Below are 21,875 nucleotides of genomic sequence, written 5' to 3'. Positions count from 1 at the left end.
GTTTGGCGAGTGGGAGCCCCGGGTTCAATCCCCACTTCTGCGCAATGCTATCTGCAGCACTACATGAAACATGAGGGATACTTGAGTCCAAGAATAGATACTCTCAAGTGTTGCGACCCATGTACACACAGACACACAGACAGACAGCTTATCAAGTATGGAATCTCCATAGCATGCCTAACCATCCAAAACATTTTTTTTTGTAATCATCAAACACACGCCATAAATAATTAAAATACCTGCCTCACCAAATCGCATGCAAACGGCAGGCAAAACAAATCACGGGTCTTTTCAGGGAGTCGTTATGGAGGAGTGCAGCCCAGGAGGGAGCAGGGAGGGACGGATGGGGGCTGTGATTGTTGCCTGGAGAGAATACTGGCTTATCCTTCAGGATAAATACTGGTGCTGTGACAATAGTCCAGCTTCAGCTGAGCAGAATGTCACCTCAGTGTTTATCACACCCCAGATCCCTGTTAACACACACGCACCCATTTGATTTAATTCTACCATAGGCCTACTTGTGGGGACATCAGACCTCACAAGTATAGTAATACAAGTACACACGCACGCAGTACACACACACACACACACACACACACACACACACACACACACACACACACACACACACACACACACACACACACACACACACACACACACACACACACACACACACACACACACACACACACACACACACACACACACACACACACACACACACACACACACACACACACACACACACACTTTCAGGCCTTCCTATCTCGTACATCTCACCTCTCCTGGTGGAGTGACAGTTCTCGTCAGATCTCTTCAAGGCTGGCTGGAGATAAGAGACCATCTGAGTGCCATTTGTTACAGGATGAAGCCACCCTCATCGCTACACGCATGCAATCCCTCAAAGATAAATCTATCCACTATCTATCTACTCTATCTAGATAGATACCACTCCCCCCTCTAAGTACCTCCCATTCAGTCCCCCCAATGATGAAAAGCAATCAGGTCCTGTTTGTAGGTGGAATATGTCATAGGAAGTGATATTTACTTTTTATCACAGCCCTCATGGCAAACTCATGCAATCCTGTTTTATAACACTGGAAGACTCTGAGGTAACAGAGGTGGCCCGCAGGGTTTTCCGGTGCTAGCAATTATTTCCCAATTGCCCCTCGTCGAACTCTTGCGATTGCAATATTCATCTCAAATCTACCTACTTTGAATGTTCTCTTTATGACAGATTGTAGTTTTGGTGTCATGATAATCACTTGATTAATCTCATGTGTAAAAATGTAAAAAAAAAAGTGTTTTAATAAGATAAGAGACCCTTTGGTTGTACCGTTTGTAGCAAAAGCTTGAGAATATCCAAGACCCAGAAGAAAAGCCCTTTACCTGTACGTTTTGTGGAAAAAGCTCTCAAAACTATCCTTTTCCTGCCTTGATCTCCTTACCCCCCACTCCTCTCTTCTGCCCTTTCTTTGTTTTTCTTGGAAAAATGACACGATGGGAACAATGCACAAAAACACATTTCACCCACTTTTTTATCTGTAAATCTGTGATCTGGAAAGCTGCTTCTGATTGATGTGTCTTGGTGAAAGTACTATGGGGGCATACCCACCTGCTACACCTTCACTTTAGCAATTGAATTAGATAACATGCTTCACAACTTCACAACTCAAAGAAAATCTAACAAGATTAAAGCCCGTTTTATACTTGTTGCTTGCCGAAAATAGCTGATCTACAGCTAGATTATTGCTATGAAGTGAAACGTTTTAACACTAGGATGTCTGAAAAAAATGCGGGGGACCAAATGCAATCCCATGAGTTAATTCAACTACTACTCGTCGCTGTCGGGGAGAAACCGGCTCCATTTCTCTTTTCCTTTTGAATAAATCAGTGCTATTGAATGAACACCCTTTACGTTTGTGTGGGTTTTACAAATATTGAACCAATGAAAAGTATTCAAAAGTGCTTTTGACAAAAACCTCCCAACTCCGTTGGATCCTTAAAACTGTTGGTCAATCCACCTAACTCCAACTTTGTAGATAGACGGTTTTTTTCCATCATTGATTAGAATGACGAAGTCAGACGAAAACAAACAATCTCTAATGGCCAAAACCCTCCTAACTCCACTTGAGCTGCATGTATTGTGGATACAGTGATGGATGAAACTATAAGGACACATTCAAGTATCGGACAATATGTAAAGTCCCCGTACCAACTTTGATGAGGCAGACAGGCAGTATATCGTGATGTTCTAAAGACATTAAAAGTTGATATTTGGGATATTTCTGCCCGACAGCAAAGACATGGTATTTCGACAGTAGATACCCATGTTTAAAGAAAGAAAGCCAATCTGCATTGGTCATTTTCACAAGGCTGGAGAGTAAATGACCATGCAAAGACAGTACAAGGCGATTTCAGAGGTGTAAATCCATGTTTATTTAAGGGATGACAATGTTTATCCATGATAAACTGGAGAACAAAAAAATAAACATTCACAGTACACTTCATTAATCTCCCTAAAACACGAACCGCGGTGCATTGAAAACGTCACACAAACTGCACATCCCTACTGTGGAAGCTTTTGTCTCTCTCTAGCACATAATAAAGGGCTGTCTCTATACAAAAATAGCCTTGTGGGGAATTAAAATCAAAGGGCAATTATCAAACAAAGATAGTTTTCCCTAACCTGACTCCGCCAGATGGGGCAGCAGAGAGTACACTGGGTTCCCCCCTCCTGCTCCCATGTGGGAACTCTCAGGCAGACTTGATGCCCGGCCACAAAACGGCCTGGCCAATCAGCGGCAGCTAGAGGCGGGATCAAGGCATACACAGTGCTGCCCCATCTGGCGGAGTCAGGTTAAGTTTTTCCCCCATCTCCCTTAATTATCTCAGCAAAATGGCAACAGCATACAAATATGGCATTTTGTAAGATTCTGTAAAGATAATCCTTCATTGATCCCCGGAGAGGGAAATTCAGGAAACAGCAGAAGAAAAGGTCTAGGTGGCCTGTTGGCATGTAGTAACAATATGAGGTTTTTAAAACAGCGTGCTCCTCTAAGCTACCAAAACAAACACAAAGAAAAACGTTCGATAACTAAGGCAGCCAAGCCAACAATAAAATGAGGTCTGATGGTCAAGAACAGAATGGAAACACATTGGGAAATGGAATTGGAATCAGGTATCGGTTAACCTTGGAAGTAAGAGTTCAAGAATTCACGGAATGAGACTGGTCAGTTTGTTGGCATGTTGATTGGTCAGGTGTGGTCAGTTTGTGGCATGTTGATTGGTCAGGTGAGGGTTCTAACAGATTCTATTGGTCATTTCATATTGTATGCAGCACTACTCAGAGGTAGGGTAGTTATCATGGTCAATGCATCAGGTCCCAGGTTAATAATATTGTGTGGACTTTATCCAGAAACATGCCACATCTTAGCATCTTACGGTGCCCAAACATTTCCATGCCAAGGACACCCAAATACCCTCAGACTTTGGCTGTGGCCCTCTATAGTGAAATGTCTTTTTTTCTTTCTTTTAATAAATAAATAAAAGTAGCGAACAAGCTTCACTATTTTGTGAAATTTGTGAAATGTTAGAAGAATTTCGACATGCTCGAAATTGAATTTGAGTTGAAGATTTACAGTATATATATATATATATTCTTTCGTCATTATTATTCACAAATGTCTTATTTTTCCCATTTCCATTGAAAAGTATTGTTTATAGAGAGCACACCACACGAGTCCTGTCATCATCATCATCATCATCATACATAATGTCAGATATACGTACATTTGGCTTACCTAATCCCACACCCCAGTTTACAGTACACAGCAGTGGACCTTCACAACCTCGGAGTAAAATGATGAAAACGTGGTAGAGAGGATGAGGGCAACGTGATGCCACACAAATATACCTCAAGCTTTGTATCACATCTGCAACGCTACCGGAAACGTCTTCACACACGTTAAATTCACCGGAGGTCAAAAAGTGAAAACCTAATCAATCAGTCAACCAACCAATGTGGCACAACAGCATATAGCGCTTTCATCACTTCGTCAGGAGGAAACCTTGTATCCATATTTCATCTTTGTTTTTTCCCTCCCTTTTTAAAAATAAAACGAATGTACTATTCATGCTTTGTCGTATGACATTATTGCACAGTAGCAAATAATATGCGCCCTACAAGCTCACAACATGTTACGATGCAAGCTTGTAGATCTGCTATTTTTTTCTTTGCAAAATAGCAAAGAGCTTCTGACAAAATAATAACTACATTGGATCCATTATTTCCTGGTACAGTAAGTAACGTTCTTGGACATGCAAGGTCTCCCACCAGACAGTGACGATTTGTTGCATGTCTAGTTTTGGCATTGAATTGCACATGGCCTTCGCTTCAATTTATGATGATGTGTGAGATGATGTGTGAGATCTAATAGATTAATAAACAAAATGGCACGGGGGCGGGGGGGGGGGGGGGGCTACAACAGCATAAACAAGAGAGAAGAGCTAAAAGCATGACTGGAAATTGTTGGATGAGTGACCATGGCTTTACCAACAAATAATGTCATACCTGACCACAACCAATAGGATTATGAATTATTATTATTATTAGGCCAAAATAGAAAATATTTCTCATTATAAAACTGGAAACATCAGTGTCAGTAGTGGCAGAATACAAAAAGTGATTTCTATTACTTGAAAAAGAATGTACCGAATTATTGTCCACGGTGTGACAATAGCCTTCCTTATGCAAATATAGATCCATGAAAGAGGCAACATGTACACTGTAATAATAATAGCATACAGTAGAGGACATCAGGGGAGAAATCTATACACAGTCACAGTGGACAAAACATTAATGGCTGCAGCGAGTCTAACAGGTCGCTTGGTGGGCCTTGATCTTCTTTCCACATTCACTCTAAAGGCTAAGTTACAGTTGGGTGCCACCGATATTGTCCCTTATTATTTGACCCATTTAGGCCTGACCTCAAAATTTAAAAAAAAATCCTTCTAAATCCTCCAGTTTTCTGAAATAAATATTTTCACGATTTTTCAAAAATAGCAGACCTACAAAGCTCGTAGCGCGCCACTCGGTGGCGCGCTATGAGCTTGTAGATCTGCTATTTTTCAATAGCTAAATTATAATGTTTAAAACACCAAAAGGGGTTCCCGCCCAAAACTGTCCTTTTGCGCAGATCACACAAACCTCAGCAAAAAGAAAAGCACAATATCGATGGCCTCCAACTGTATCTGTGTATGGCCATGTCGCTCAGCAAAAATAACTTAAAAAAGGGAAATGTTTTTCTCCACAAAATGTTGACGTTGCAAAAATGATGATATCACATCATCGGCTTGCAAGCTTCCCTTTGATAGCACTTTAACTGACAAAATGTCTGTCTGTCTGTGGCTAATATCACAAACCACTGCGCCAATCGACGCCAAATGTCTTGTGAACGCTGCCTGTGGGCCATGGGGGAAAAAAAATCCTGTATTTTTTTCTCCACATGTTTTATCTTTTGTTAAATATTTCCTTGCTATAATGTCATAGATGACTGACATCAAAAGACGACTGATAAGATCGACGGCGTTATTGGAGCCAGTCTTGTAAAGTTTTTAAAATAGTAGAGTATTCTCACCAAGCGACATGGTTGCATGACAAAGTATGAATTAGCCCTATTGATTAGTATTTAAATAAATAAAAGTCAACGTCTTGTTTGTGCTTAAATTTGCTCCTTCAATTCCAATCCGCTACGGTAATATTTTGCCATCTTCTATTCACTAACGATGTATTGATTTACATCAGAATTTCAGATCTATTTTCTTCACACACCTATAGATTTGTGATTGATTAAAATGACTATACGCGACTGAAATGAAGTTGACACTCAATGCCATCTTGCTAAGAGCATAGAACACCTTGTGAACACACTCTCCCTCTGAATGATGTATAAACTAAAGAAATGGCAAGCATGTCTCATAAAAAGAACACTGCTGCAGTGGCGCTGGTATAATCAACGGAAACACACATCTATGACATCATATCTTGTGATGTATGTTTTTTTGTCACGCAATTTCTTTCGTTTATAGATCATGGGCATAATGGGTTTCCCCAACAGCATTCTTGGCATTTTTGTTTCTTCCTTTTGCCTTGGATACAATTAGTCGAAGATGCTTTTAACGGTGAGATAGTTTTTTTTTGTGTTTGGGGAAAACGGAACCACCACCTTGTCCTCTAACCTTCCCCCGTGGTGCCCCCATCGTGGCTCTTCAAGTGGGGCGCTCCTCGGCTTACAGCATTCATTCATGTCATCTTAGGCCTCCTGGGCCTCTCGGACCTTGGCCTGCAGGGCGTCGCACGTCTTCTTGGCGTCGCCCAGCAACATGGCGGTGTTGGGCTTGTAGAAGATGGGGTTGTCCACGGCCGCGTAGCCCACGCCCAGCGAGCGCTTCATCACAACCACCTGGAGGGAGACACACACACACACACACACATTTTAGTTCTTTATTTGAATCCACAAATTACAATATATTCTTATTTTACAAGGGAACAAATGTAACATCGTTGACAGTTCATGTTCACTTAAGGATACACATGGCACTTCCTCCTCCACACGGACAAACTGCCTAAACAGAACAGTATTTGGAATTGGCAAGTTGTTTGGCTTTGCTCTTTGTCATTCCAGCTATTCTTAGACCAGTTTATAGTTTATGCACATGGCCCAGGCTTCCGAATATCAGTATGGCCAATCTACATCGATACCCCAGGTTTGTTTCTCTCTCTCTCTCTCTCTCTCTCTCTTGGGCCTCCTTCGCTCTCCTCTCCTCTCTCTCTCGTCATGTGCTCTCTCTCTCTCTCTCGGGCCTCCTTCGCTCCCCTCTCCTCTCTCTCTCTCGTCATGTGCTCTCTCTCAACCTCTCCGCTCTCCACTTTCTCATCCATAATGCATGATGGGTGCACATGGTTCCATTTGGGACAAGGGTGAAATGTAAGGTACAATCTTATTAGGCAATCAGCATCACCAGAAGAGGAACAGGTCTAATTCAGGACAGGCAGAGACAGCCTTACAACAAAGTGCGTTTACTCGTTTACTGCGTTCCATATGCATTTGTGGTGAAGCGATTCATCGAATGATTGGAGGATAAGATATGGAATGACAAATTCAAAAACACAGCGGTAGAAATATCTGCCAGTGGGAATGCGGGAAAGGAATATTCAGTGATTTCACTTAATTCAGATATCACCTAAAAATGTGCTAATACCCCTTACTATAGAGTGCGCTGACCATATAAGGAGTTCCTCCCTATCCCCAGTGAGCCCCTGGGGTCAAAAAACCCTAGTTTCGGATTTGGTGGCGGGTGAGAAAGCCTTCATCCAATCAGGATAGAGGGGGGGGCCGTCCTCCCATCATGAAGGGCGAGGGCGGGCCTCGGTGCACATGCTGTTGTCTTGTTGCGTGTTCCCCCACTGTAGAGCGTGTGCACGTGCATATCTTGTTCTCAACATGGCGGAGCAGCAAGGGGAAAATCCGAATGCAGCCACCAGCTCGAATCACAAGAAAATAATTATAAAGAGTAGTCAAGAGAAGAGTGAAGACCCTATGGTGAAGACAGAGAAGAGCCAGGCGACAGCTGTCTGTCTGCTGTGGGACATGGAGTAGCCGCGTCACCAGGCTTCCCTCTAGCCGTCTGTGTGAGAGGCAGCTGGGTGGTCTGTGTACCGACTCGAGCTGCTGGAAGAGCGAGATGCCAGCGGGAACCACCACGTTCATTCCTCCAGACTCCATAACCAGCGGTACCGTTTTCATGTGTAAGTAAAGTTTGCTAGTGTAGGCTATACGTAGGCTGGCTTGGCCAGCTGCCTCATAGCGTGGATTCACTAAAGCTTCCTCCCTGAGGAATCCTTCTCGGGGAGTGAATCCACGCCATGAGGCTGGCCAAGTCAGCCAGGCTAGGCTATACTGTCACACGGTGCTGCATTATAACTCTGTGGTGCTTCTGCCTCAGACGCTACACTATAGCATAGCTGTAGCTTCTTGGCTACGCTAAACCAGCATGGTGCCTGGTGGAGCCAGTCCTGATCTGGAAGGATATGGAGGTCTGAGTGCATGGAGGTCATGATAATATAATCTACCCACTGAATCACAGAATCAAATGGGAAAATATGTGATAGTTATGTCACGGGAGCATGTGTGAATGGATTATATATTTATTCACTCAACCAAACTTGACCTACATGGAAGTGAAAATAGGCGATCTACAAGCTCACAACACGGTGCAAAGCAGTGCATTGTGAGGCTTGTATAGTTTGTATTTTTCCCTGCTATTTTCACTAGTTTGGGTCCCGGGGAGACATAAAATGGCTCTTTTGGGTCACGGGCTAAAACATTTGGGAACCACTGGTATACGGCGTTATACTGCATTTATTTTATTGTCGATTAACCCATTTAGGCCTGACGTCAAAATTAAAAAAAAAATCTTCTAAATCCTCCAGTTTTCTGAAATAAATATTTTCTTTGTATTATGGCTCGCTTAGTTTTCGTTATATTACACACAGAGCGTGCCATGCCAACATTTCACACGCAAAAACGCGTGAATGTGCGCACACACGCACGCACGCACGCACACACTTATATGAGCGTGACAAATACATCTTGAAACTCTTGGAGAGAAAACAAATTGAAATCTCACACACATATGTTGAAAGCCTACAGCTACAGAAGAAATGTCCTTAGTTTCCCTTTTTGGCAGTGGTCGGGGTTGGAGTAATTTTGGTTCAGAAAACTTTAGTTAACTTCCCAGCGCGTTCACACCATCAGCTGCAACCCCTACCGTCTGGAAATGGTTATTTAGACATTAATATGTCTAGTTAATAGACGTTAATACGTCTAAATAAGGCTCCCCTCGGCCAAATCATTCAAATACACGACATTAATTCCATTGTTATGCCGAGGACACACACATCTATCTCCCCCTGAGACCAGACCCAAATGACCAGCCGTCCAAACTTGTCAGCCCAATGAACCGCCTTGAGGACATGAAGTGTTGGATGGCACAACATTCAAACATGTGAAATGTCGTTCCACTGTCATGCAGACGAACACACGGTTTATAATCAATCCCTGAGACCAAATAACCCGTCCAAACCTGGCAGCCCCGTGAACCGCCTTGAGGACATCAAGTGATGGACGGCACAAAGCGACGTCCCCCTGACTCCATCACACACACAGATAAAACATGCTCTTGCCCTAGGTGCATCAGCTCGTCTGAAATCACTGAGATTCCCTGGGAATCAGTCAGACCTCCCTGTCCGTCCGTCCGTCCGTCTGTCCATCTGTCTCGCCTGCAACTGGTCCAAAACCGCAGCCAGGCTTCTTGACGGTTACTAGGAAGAGGAATTACGGTCCCTTTTCCTAGTACCTGTCAAGACCCCGGCCATCCTGTCCTCTCTCTCCCCTTGGTTGCCGGTACGTCGTAGAGTCAATTTTAAGACTTAAGAAACGGACCTTTTCACCTCTCCTCCTACTTCCGGCTGGGGGTCCCTGGGGTCAGCTCTGGCTTGGGGCTACTAGTTGTCCCTCCCGAGATCTAAACTTATGTTCACATTACTCAGGGGTGGCTTTTCTGTGACAGACAGCCCCCTAGACTGTGGAACAGAATTCCCCTTTAATACCATCAGATCTGCCCCCCACCCCCACCCCCCCCGCGTTGAATCTTCCAAACTGAACCTCAAGGCTGATATTTATGGCCGTTTCTTTTTATTGTCTTTACTGAAAATAAATTGTTTACGTGTGTCTTTACTGTTTTTGTTGCTCAGGGTTTAATTTGTGCTTCTGAGCTGTACGTCATTTTGTACATGCGATTCATTAACCTCATGGTTTATACAGCACTTATTGGTCAACAATAGGTTTTTTATGTTTTATAAATAAATGTGACTCGACTCATTATACTGTAACTGTATGCAAGTGTTTTGTACAAAAAGAGACCAGATGATGCGACATTTCATGCTGGAAATGTGGGACCACTAACTGTCGAATGCATTCATTCGATGGGGCAAACCGTGAGGTATACAGTTATACAGACAAACTCCCAGTGTGTGTGTGTGTGCATGCATACATGCATGCATGCACGCACGCACGCACGCACGCACACACGCATGCACACACGCATGCACGTGTCAAAACGACCATTACAACCTTCACACCGACAGTCTGGGATGAAAACATTTCCCATGGTGGCGACAGGAGTGTGTGTGTGTGTGTGTGTGGCCGCGTGTGTGCATGTGTGTGTGCATTCGTGACGGTCTGTCTGTCTGACTTGACTCTCTGTGTGTGTGTGTGTGTGTGTGTGTGTGTGTGTGTGTGTGTGTGTGTGCAGTTAGGTAGTCAGATCCCAGTGATTTCCCCAGGGGGGGATGAAGCGCTGTATGAATCCCAGACCTCGGAGGGTTGCCAGTGGGACGCTCCAAAATGTCATCATTCCACAGTGACAGAGTCACCACTAATGAGAGCAGCATGGGACGGCACCTGGGACCGGAGGAATCCGTGTCTCTGGGTGTATGTATATACGCTGTGTACGTCCCTGTTGTGTGTGTGTGTGTGTGTGTGTCTGCGTGTACAGTATGTGTGTGTGCGCACGCGTGTTTTCAGGTGTTGCGTATGTGTGGTCCAAGGGTGTGTACAGTATGTGTGGCCCTATAGAGCCCCCCCCCCCCCCCCCCCCCCCTCGCATACTATTTAACTCCAGGAGTTCTACAGAATCTTGACGCTTGGAGTCCCGGACTCGTGCAACAGTTAAATCAAAGGAATCGATTGAACTCATTGTATAACAATGTGAATTGTTTCTGTAATATTTCTTTATAAAATGATTTCTTTCGATGATGATTTGGTGATTTGATGATGATTTTCGTCACTTATGTGATGCGTTGTGCGAGCTCAGACTAATCGATTTAGTCGATTTAGGTCAAAAATACGTGTTTTGTGGTGTTCATTTGACAATAATATGAAGAGAAAAAATCACACCCGTGTGAACTGAGTGGTGTAAGGTCTTATATAGACTGATCAACTGTGGTCTGACGTAATGTCTGACGTAATAAAATCACACCCGTGTGAACTGGGTGACCGTAGCAACCATGCTCATTTTTTGCGCACAGACAGACAGACAGACAAACAAAGCCAGTTGTAGGAGTGGTTTACACCACTCAAAAAATATTACAGCTACATTTTATACATTTATAATGCAAAATGCATATGGATAATGGATATGGAGGGTTGCAGTCCTATTATTACAATATTACATGGCCAGGTGATTTTACATAATATGTCTTTTACCTGCTTGGACTTCCACACCTCGAGGACAGGCATTCCAGCAATGATGGAGTTGGGATCTTCCTGAGAGGCTGAGTTGACCGTGTCATTGGCACCGATCACCAGAACCAGGTCAGTCGCTGGTTAGAGGAACAGAAAAGACAAACTGTGGATAATATCGTTAACAAAACGGGCCCACAATAAGTACCATGTCACTAAAACGTGCCTTAGGTCAGGGGTTCTCAACCCGTGGGTCGCGACCCCTTGGGGGGTCGCCAAATTAGTTTGGGGGGTCCCCAAATTATTATTATTTTTTTTTTCACGATTTTTCAAAAAATAGCAGACCTACAAGCTCGTAGCGCGCCACTCGGTGGCGCGCTATGAGCTTGTAGATCTGCTATTTTTCAATAGCTAAATTATAACATAATGCTTAAAACACCAAAAGGGGTTCTCGCCCAAAATGGGTTAAGGTTATTGTAGCAGTCAATTTATATTGGGGGTCGGGCGGGGCGGGGGTCCCGAGACATTGCCAAAGCATTTCCGGGGGTCCCCGGCCAAAAAGGTTGAGAACCCCTGCCTTAGGTCACACCGACCTAGCTACAAAGTCATTGTGACACGGTCCCCAATTGGAAAAGATTCCTTACTCAGAATGAGGTGTCCTTTTGGAAGGGCCCTCAACATCTGGCTTTCGGAATTACGTCATATGGCAGCCAAATCTATGGACTTTTAATGTTTGTTTAGAGCACCTTACACCTTACCAGGCGCCCCTCACTTCACACAAGTGTGATTTTTAAGGGCCTAGCCCCTTCTATAAACAGCTTTTGTCCCCACACGTCTCAAGATTTGCCATTGACAATGAAAGGAGAAATGACGTCAGAATTCTGCTAACCATGATGTAAATTAGACATCAAAACATGAATATGTAAACGAGCAAATCGGCTAACCAATCACATGTTTGTGGGAGCGCTTGGCCAATAAGGGACCACCTTATGTACCTTATGTAGCAATGTCAAATGTCCGCTAACATAAATTGATGTACGATGACAAGAGCGCCCCTCATTTCACACGGGTGTGATTTTCTTTTAACATTTTGCGTCAGCAGAGATGTGTTTTTTTCCCCAAATGCACATACAGTACGCAGATGTAACAAATGGTAGACGAGATCAATCAAATGGATCGTGTTCCGGCTTGCATCAATGGAACTAACAGTAGTGCACTTTAAAAACCTTTGTGTTTTCATGTTTTGCCAGTTATTTGGGGGCCCAAGACGAAAAACGTTCGTCGATTACCTTTTTCCACTGACGAAAACTAAATGGAAACTAAATGAAAACTAAGCTATGACTAAAACTAAGACTAAATATATCTGACAAATAAAAAACTAGACTAAAATCTTAGGAAGGGACTAATGGACAAGAGATCCAGTATAAGTCATTTTACAATCGGTTGCATGCTGAAAATAGCCGATCTACAAGCTCACAACGCGCCGCGCTGCGACGCGTTGTGAGCTTGTAGATCGGCTATTTTCAGCAGGTGTAAAAACATGTCATTACGACGGCATCAAGGCCCACCACACACTAAAACATTCTGGGTGACTAAAATGTGACTAAAACTAAACGAAAACTATTCAAGAGACTATGACTAAAACTAAAATGTGCTGCCAAAAACAACACTGATCCCAACGAAAGCCACAGGTTGGAAATCACTGGTCAGGCCTACCCAACAGCAATAGTGTTTCAGGAGCCGTGGCGGTCGTTCCGGCGGCTCAGTGACGAGCAGCCAGCTGAGGGACTTTATCCTCTCCCTCCTATATTCTAATGGGCCCCCACGGACAGCGCTATGTTGGTTGTGTAATGCAACAGATACCAATAAAAAGCTTGAATTGGCTCTGATCAAGCAGATGTTCTACAGACCTTTGGAACAATTTGAGATGGTGTTAAAGTGAAATATAGCCATGCCATTGCCAGTTATAAATTCTTTTTTTTAATAACAAGCAAGCCTTTATATACCAGTTCTCTTGGACCTGTTGGCTCTAGGCCAAACAATCGGCAAAAATATCAGTCCTACAAGCCGACTTGTTGTGATCTGGGATATTCCCAGCAAAGACATTTGATGTAGAGAAAAGTGGGGGGGGATCACGTATAGAAGCCTGGGGGATGGGGGGGGGGGGGGATCACGTATAGAAGCCTGGGGGATCTCCGGTCAATGAAGGGTTGATGTGGTTAGGGGGGATCACGTATAGAAGCCTGGGGGATCTCCGGTCAATGAAGGGTTGATGTGGTTATTAGAACATCCATCTACAGTAGATCAGTGTTTCCCAAACCAAGATGGACGAGACCCAAACTTACAAATATAATTTACCACTTAAGGCCTATTTAATATTATATTTTCCCTGTTTCCGAGTTTTTTTTTTTTTTTTTTCTGTTAGTTTTTTTTCTGAGCCGGCTGGAACATGTAAATGAAGACTTTACATAGTACACATAGCGCATGCATAAACTTTCCTTAATGATTATATCTGGTTTCAGTATTTATTTCTGATGTACCTTAATAGGGATATTAAGGTTATTGTAGCGGTCAATGGGGTATTGTAGTGGTCAACCCCTGGTCTAGAGCAGTTGTTTCCCAAGTGGGGTCCGGGGACCCCCAGGGGTCCTTGAGGGAGTTCCAGGGGGTCCCCAGCTAAATGATAATTTGGAACCAAATGGACCCTTATGGGTCTGTAACTCTGAAAGCATACAAAGCATACATTTGTACACTCTCAGAGTTAAATTCACATTGATTTTACAATATAAATTGGGGGTCCCAGAGATTAGAAATGACATTAAATGGGGGTCTGTAGACTAATATGCATGTCAAACTGGGGGTCCTTGAAATTAAACGGGTTGAAAATCACTGCTAGAGCCACACAAATCTTCTCTTAGGGGGGTCCCTGGCATATATTTTTAAATGGGGGTCCGCAGGAACCCCTGGTCCAGAGGACAGTGAAGGGACAGGCATTACCAGGGAAGTCGTCGTTGATCTCATCCATCTCCAGGACGATGTCGTAGGGAACACCAGCCTCCGCCAGCAGGACGTTGAGCTGGCCAGGCATACGGCCTGCCACTGGGTGGATTCCAAACCTGCGTGCGTGGGGGGAACACAAACACAAATCAGCTGAAAACACTGTGGATTTCGACTAAAACTAGGACGAAAAATGTTGTCCGACTACCTTTTTTCACTGACGGAAACTAAAACCTACCATGGTACGCATTGTGATTTTCCAAAAAACAAATTCAAAACGAATGTTACAACGTGAACCTCATATGGGGTTCCTAGCTGGCATGAAACATTTTCTCATGGGGGTCCCACGGCCCCAAAAAACACATTAATGTGGGAGTAAATTGGGAGGCCGTTCATAGCCTTGCCGTCAGCAAGTGCTTCTGGAGCAGAAAGGATGAGGGACGTACTTTAATGACCTGGAGACAGGGCTCATAAAAACAGCTTGAAAAGACGGGAAATGACAAGAGGATGAGAAGGAGGAAGGGGAAGGGTGTAAACTAAAAGGAAACTAAGCTATGATGACTAAAACTAATACTAAATATATTGACAATTGTCAACAAATAAAAACTAGACTAAAATGTTAGGAAGGGACTAGTGACAAGAGATCCAGTATAAGTCATTTTACAATTGTGACCAGATTTGACTGAGAGACTGCCATCGCGCAAATTCCAGCTTTTCACTAAGCTCACAACGCGACGCGTTGTGAGCTTGTAGATCGATGGCATCAAGGCCCGTCAAAATACATTTTAGTCGACTGAAACTAGACTAACACTAAAACATTCCGGGTGACTAAAATGTGACTAAAACTAAGTGAAACCTAATCAAGAGAATGACTACAACTAAAATAGAAATTTGCTGCCAAAAACAACACTGATATGTTGAAGGAGAGAAGAGGAGAAGGGGGTGAAGAGATTGGAGGATGCACGCTAGACCAGGTTTACGATCACAGAGCCACGGCAAAGATCAGAGCGGTGGTACTCGGCTAACATTGCCCGAGGTGACTCAGCCCTGCCTATGATGTACTGCAGCCTTGATCATCACGCACACGCACACACACACACACACACACACACACACACACACACACACACACACACACACACACACACACACACACACACACACACACACACACACACACACACACACACACACACACACAGGTTTGTAATACTATACTTGTGAGCGCATCAAACTTTTAGGACAGCATTGCTATTGCAATAGCTGAAAAGAAAAAAGAAAAAAAAAAGAAAATAACCTCGTGATTGTCTATACTAACCTGTCCTGAATCTTTTTCTAAATGTAAATGCATCTCTAAAAAATCACACCCGTGTGAACTGAGTGGTGTAAGGTCTTATATAGACTGATCAGCTGTGGTCTGACGTAATGAAATCACACCCGTGTGAACTGGGTGACCATAGCAACCATGCTCATTTTTTGGTACGAACAGACAGACAGACAAACTAACAAAGCCAGTTGTAGGAGTGGTTTACACCACTCAACAAAGCCAGTTGTAGGAGTGGTTTACACCACTCAAAAAATATATATATTTATTTTTTCTAAAAAAATATATATATATATTTTTTACCATAAAACAACAGTTTTTCTTGTGAGGACCTCACAATGTCTCTTTCTCAAACTGTACTATACTTGGCCTGGGCCGCGGCTGAGCGGTCCAGGCACCTAGGCTGGCAATCCAGCCTGACAGCGCGTCGCAGGTTCGTGCCCCGAGCCCGACGACCTTTGCTTTGTCTTCCCCCACCTTTCCTGTCAAGCTACGGTAACCCAACAATAAAGCCAAAAAGAATATCATAAAAAAAAACTATACTTGCTTGGTCTTCAAAGAATAGTAATAGAAGAACACACACCTAATCTAGCAGCTAGCTAAAGGCCCTTTTTCCATGGACATACAACATTAGTATTACCAGAAACACAAAGAGATAGCCCTGAGTGACTACAACAGGTCTGTAAACTCTGAGAGTGTATAAATGAAATCAAATGGAACCCCTGTAGGTTTTCGGAGCATGCGGAAGGGACGAGAACAGACGATAGTATCGATACAGATCACCATTATTATTCCACTGAGGAGGAAGGGACGAGAGCAGACGCCTTGTGGTAAGCCATTTGCGGTACCCATTTGTGGTTCGCCGACACATTTCTATGGGTCATGAGCAATTATCACTTTTTATTCATATTTTTTTTGTTTTTTGTTTCCTACAAAATACAAAAGAAAATTCCAAAAGATAGAAAGAAAGAAAATCTAACATATTCCATGAACATACCAGTAAGACCTGCCTGAGGGGCGAGGTCGTGTGCATGCATCCGCCTGACGGCAGACTGCTGGGTGAGCGCTGGCGCTTTGGCATGGGGGAATCAGATCAACATGGAATGAATTCTGTACTGGCCATATAAGGAGCGTGTCTTGAGTGCACAGGGTTTGATGAGGTCAGATCAACATATGGAATGTCAGAACAGGTCAGCTCCATACAGTATATAGATCTAAGGGTGGTAGCGGGGACATCGAAGAGGAAGGATGGATGGGGAAGGATCAACATATGGAATATCAGATTAGGTTCTTCTGACATATATCCATATATGGAGATCTAAGGGTTTGAGGTCAGATGTAGAGTTGCTGGGATCTCCATATATGGGCTTAACTGCGACAGCAGGTCCTATTTACTATTGACATATCCATCCCTGTCACGTGAGGTCACGATGACCTGGGCACCATATGTGGGCTGATGTCACGTGATGTCCGACGGAAATGACAGTGATATATGACGGAACAAATGATCCATCTCTTTGCTATTGTGCTTGCATATTGTAATACCCTGTTTTTGTGTTTGTTTGTTTTGTGTTTTGTGTTTTTGTTTTCTATTTTTTACGTTTTGTATTGTATCGATTGTACAGTTAGGACCCTCTCGAAAACGAGATACTATATCTCAATGGGGTATTCCTAAATAAAGAATTTCAAACATGTCACGGTGACCTGGGCACCATATACTGTAGGCCTATGGGGGCTTGCCTGGGGTGACCAACCAACCAACCAACACACACACTGACAGGAAATGCTAGATTCCATAAGTTAACTGCGACCTGTAGTCGCAAAAATAAAAACACTTTTAATAAGTAGTGCAAATAGCTCACAATGTGACACATCGCAACGCGTCGTGAGCTTGTTTGGGTCGCGGGGGGACAGCACATTTTGTGAACCACCGACTTAGAGGAAGGAAAATAAAGATGGAGAATGCAAAGGAGAGGACGCATGATGGTGTGCAAGGAAGATGGGAAGAAGAAATGAGAAAGGAGAGAGAGAGAGAGAGAGAGAGAGAGAGAGGAAGAGAGGGTGAAGGGGGTTCCTCTCTTTTCGTCTGACCACCCACTTGCCTCTAATCAACTACGAATGCTCTAAGTAGCAGCAGCTGCAGTAAGCAGGATCAAACAACCAAGGCAGGACAATTACTGAAGCTTCCGCTCTGCCTCCTCCACCCCCCCCCCCCCCCCCCTCTCCTCCATTTTATGTTGTCCTTTCATTCATTCATTCATTCATTCATTCATTCATTCGTTCATTCATTCATTCTCCTGTCAATATCTACCATAACCGCCACACGTCTAATTTTTTGTGCATGTCATAACAGGCGGACATTTGCAGACAACAGAAGAACACAACGCGTCAGGTTGTGCAAATGTTGATCGGTAATTTTCTGTGAAGGAATGTGGTGCAGAAAGAAAGAGGGGACCTTGCTACGAACAGTAACATTTTCTAAACTAGAAAAAGTGCCCTTCTGGGCACAGGTCTCCACCAGGAGGATAGGACTGTGTGAGATGTTTGGCAAAATGTTTAGGAGTATAATATAAACATGTTTTTTTGTTTTAGTTTTTTGCAACAATTTTCTTCATTTTGTTGAGGAAATGCAGAGCCAGATCACTCATAGCATCTTTGAGGATAGAATTGTGGATGAGCAGGACATGTGCAGCATTTTGAACGAAACGGGTCACTCCTGAAAACTTTGGAAGGCAATCTTAGCCAATCAGTGTAGAATCGGAGAAATCCAACAGACTCGTCTTGATCACATGACTACAGAGATCATGTGGACCGATTTGCGTGAGATTTGGATGAAATCTGTGCGACTAACATAAGCAATGTGTTTTGCAGAAATTGGCCTCATGGTGGCGCTATGACCGGCAGATGTGGAGCGATGCAGGGACAATGTTTTTCCATGGCCTCTAGGGAGTGCGCATACATAAGTTGTATACAGATCGATGCAGTTATAGCTAAAACAGGAATTGGCCTGTTATAGCGCCACCGTGAGGCTGATTTGGGGAAAAGAATTGTGGCATGTCGTCCTCGGCCTAGTGGAAATGTGCGTGTATAATTTCACGGAAATTGCACACTGTGTTTGTGATTTGTGGCATTTTGTTCGAAACGGACCAATCGTGTGAGCTTTGGAAGCCAATCTTAGCCAATCAGGATGGAAGTTGGGAAATGGTGCCGCTCCGTGTTGATCACATGACTATGGAGATAGTGTATAACGAATTGTGTGATGTATGGATAAAATGTGTACGAGTAATCTACATAAATGTTTTTTGCCTAAATCGGCCTCATGGTGGCGCTATAACAGGCCGTTGAGGAATATTTGGGGCAGAGGTTCGTCGTTGGCATCCAGGGAGTGTGTGTGCAAAGTTTGGCATGGATCGGGCCAACGGTGGCAGAGATTAGCTGATAACGGACGGACGGAAGGACGGACGGACGGACGGACGGACGGACGGACGGACGGAAGGAAGGACACACACACGGACGGAGTGCAAAACATACTCTCTCCCCATGCCTTCGGCCTGGTGGAGACAACTATGGGGGAACAATAATAATTTACACATTTCTTTTTGGAGTCCAGAGGAGTGTATTTCACTGTGTCAACTAGGCCCGTCTAACACTTACAGTATTACATTAATATGCCCTATTCCATGCATCTCACATGAGTTTGGTGACAAAGCTATTAATTCATGCCGTAAATTGTTATTAATCTCTGATCAAATCTATCCATATTAAATGACCACCAATGGTCATGGTAGTTTAGTTACCTGACATTCTTGCCAGCTTCCGTAAGTATCTTCACCAACTCAGCAATGGGGTACTGGGCCTTGGCGGCACAGAGTCCATAACCTGGGGTAGAATTAGGAGGAGGAAAACAGAACATAGTTGGAGTGGATATGGACCACTACCACAATAACAAGCCATGCTACATGTATATAATGGTATTGGTAGAACTGTGGGTAGGATCATAATTTTTTGTACTATGAACTGTATTTTTTGTACTATGAACTGTGTGTGTATGTATGTATGTATGTATGTATGTATGTATGTATGTATGTATGTATGTATGTATGTATGTATGTATGTATGTATGTAATGTATAACGCTGTCTCTTGGTGCCCAAGACAAATTTCTCCGCGGAGACAATAAAGGATAATTGAATTGAATTGAATTGAATTGAATTGAATTGAATTGAACTAATAAACTAATCTGGTAGCAAGATTACGATGGAACACAAAATAAGAACCCCTTGAGCTCAGACAAATAGTTCATATTTTATACATTAAAACAGTAGATCTACAAGGTCACAACTTACCAAACATTTTGAAAATTCCACCCTACGACATGCCCAAATAAACAGGGAACACCGTGGTGGAAATGGTAATAGTAATAGGAATAGTAGCCTGGAACTCACCTATGCTTTTTATGGCATAGGCAGCTCCCGGCAGGATCCGCCGGGAGAAACTATGCGCAGCTGAGACTAATTGATTAGAGCGACAGAGAGAGAAAGGAGTGTGTGTGTGTGTGTGTGTGTGTGTGTGTGTGTGTGTGTGTGTGTGTGTGTGTGTGTGTGTGTGTGTGTGTGTGTGTGTGTGTGTGCGTGTGTGTATATGTGTGCGTGTGTCAATTTAACAAAGGTGCAGACGATCAGAAATCAGCAGAGAGTGAGTGATGTTTGCGCTACACTATGCCGAATTGAAGTGGACTCGGACCCAGACTTTATTTTCTCCCTGGAAATAAAAATGTCTGGGTTTCCGAGGCTATAGGAATAGTAATGACAAAAGAACTGTCTCAAGTGGTCTTTATTACACGTATACGTGGATGTTATTTGACAGATGTGCTCATGGCAGGATCTCTTCAAGCAACATAACATGGGAAATCAAACCGTATAAATGGAAATGCCCCCGTCAGCGCGCACGCACGCACGCACGCACATAAAGTAGTATTAAAGTAATGTGAAAGTTTGGTCAAGTTGACCACTTAAAAAGGTATGTCTGTGTCTGTTGCCTAAAACCAGGTTAGTCTGACTATGTACCATTGGCAGGTCTTTGAGGAAAAACAACCTGATCAGAGTGGCATGTTTAAATACCAAATCCAACTCCCCTAAATCCCCCCGGATTCCTACCGTAACTTGGATATGGATTTATGGGACTCAGGAGTACACATTATGCACGTGGGAATAAAGCGGGGAATGCGTGCGCGCCGCGCGCCACACATACTTTGCACCGTTGCACCCTGGCAGCTTGAAAATAATCCAAATATAAACCGAGGGAGCATTTCGGAAATAACTACTAATACACGCCTGTTGGATTGGATTCTTGCTTTCTGCACCCCATCCTTCATCAGGGGTGAGGTCCTGTGTGTGTGTGTGTGTGTGTGTGTGTGTGTGTGTGTGTGTGTGTGTGTGTGTGTGTGATGTACTGGCTATGTAAGGTGATGTCTGAGGTGCTCCTGTGTGTGCCTCTGCTGCTTTCACCCATTAGCCCATTTAGGCCCGACGTAAAAAAAATAAAAAATAAAGTACTTCTAAATCCTGACAGTTTTCTGAAAAACCCATGTTTCTATATCAGTGGTGCTCAATATTCCATGTCAAGGTCGGACCCCAAAAAATATATGTAATTGGCCCGCCAACCCCCATCTGAAAATGTGTTGTTCCAGGGACCCCCAAGAAGCAAAGATTTTAGTTAAAAACGTTCGCTCTGAAATAATATATATTAAAAGATTTGCGCCACTTTTTCATGATTTATTTCATCGATTCTACAAATGCCTAAATCAGTAGTTGTTTGTCACACATTCAAGATTGATTCAAAACGTTCAAGAATAGCAGGATGTCCCACCACACATCAACTCACTGTACGGACCAGGAGATCAGCAACATCACAAAGACACTATAAAGACTGTACGGACCAGGAGATAGCTACATCACAAAGACACTATAAAGAAACTATAGCATCAACTCACTGTGCGGACCAGGATATAGCTACATCACAAAGACACTATAAAGAAACTATAGCATCAACTCACTGTACGGACCAGGAGATAGCTACATCACAAAGACACTATAAAGAAACTATAGCATCAACTCACTGTACGGACCAGGAGATAGCTACATCACAAAGACACTATAAAGAAACTATAGCATCAACTCACTGTACGGACCAGGAGATAGCTACATCACAAAGACACTATAAAGAAACTATAGCATCAACTCACTG

General features: G+C 43.4%; 1 protein-coding gene across 1 annotated transcript in view; it reads right to left on the bottom strand.

Annotated features, from left to right (window-relative positions):
- Window positions 1-2,418: 2,418 nt before the first annotated feature.
- The window catches only part of nnt (nicotinamide nucleotide transhydrogenase), a 69,130-nt gene continuing 49,673 nt past the window's right edge, over window positions 2,419-21,875 (bottom strand). The window contains exons 19-22 of the mRNA XM_079524519.1: window positions 19,428-19,509; window positions 14,307-14,425; window positions 11,334-11,449; window positions 2,419-6,467 (exon numbers count right to left, since the gene is read on the bottom strand). Coding sequence (XP_079380645.1) covers window positions 6,318-6,467; window positions 11,334-11,449; window positions 14,307-14,425; window positions 19,428-19,509 — 467 coding nt within the window. The 3' untranslated portion in view covers window positions 2,419-6,317. The remainder of the gene's footprint in view (window positions 6,468-11,333; window positions 11,450-14,306; window positions 14,426-19,427; window positions 19,510-21,875) is intronic.

The sequence above is a fragment of the Electrona antarctica genome (genome assembly GCF_951216825.1).
Source record: "Electrona antarctica genome assembly, chromosome: 16".
Lineage (NCBI taxonomy): Eukaryota > Metazoa > Chordata > Actinopteri > Myctophiformes > Myctophidae > Electrona > Electrona antarctica.
This window is presented reverse-complemented; position numbering and strand designations above follow the sequence as displayed.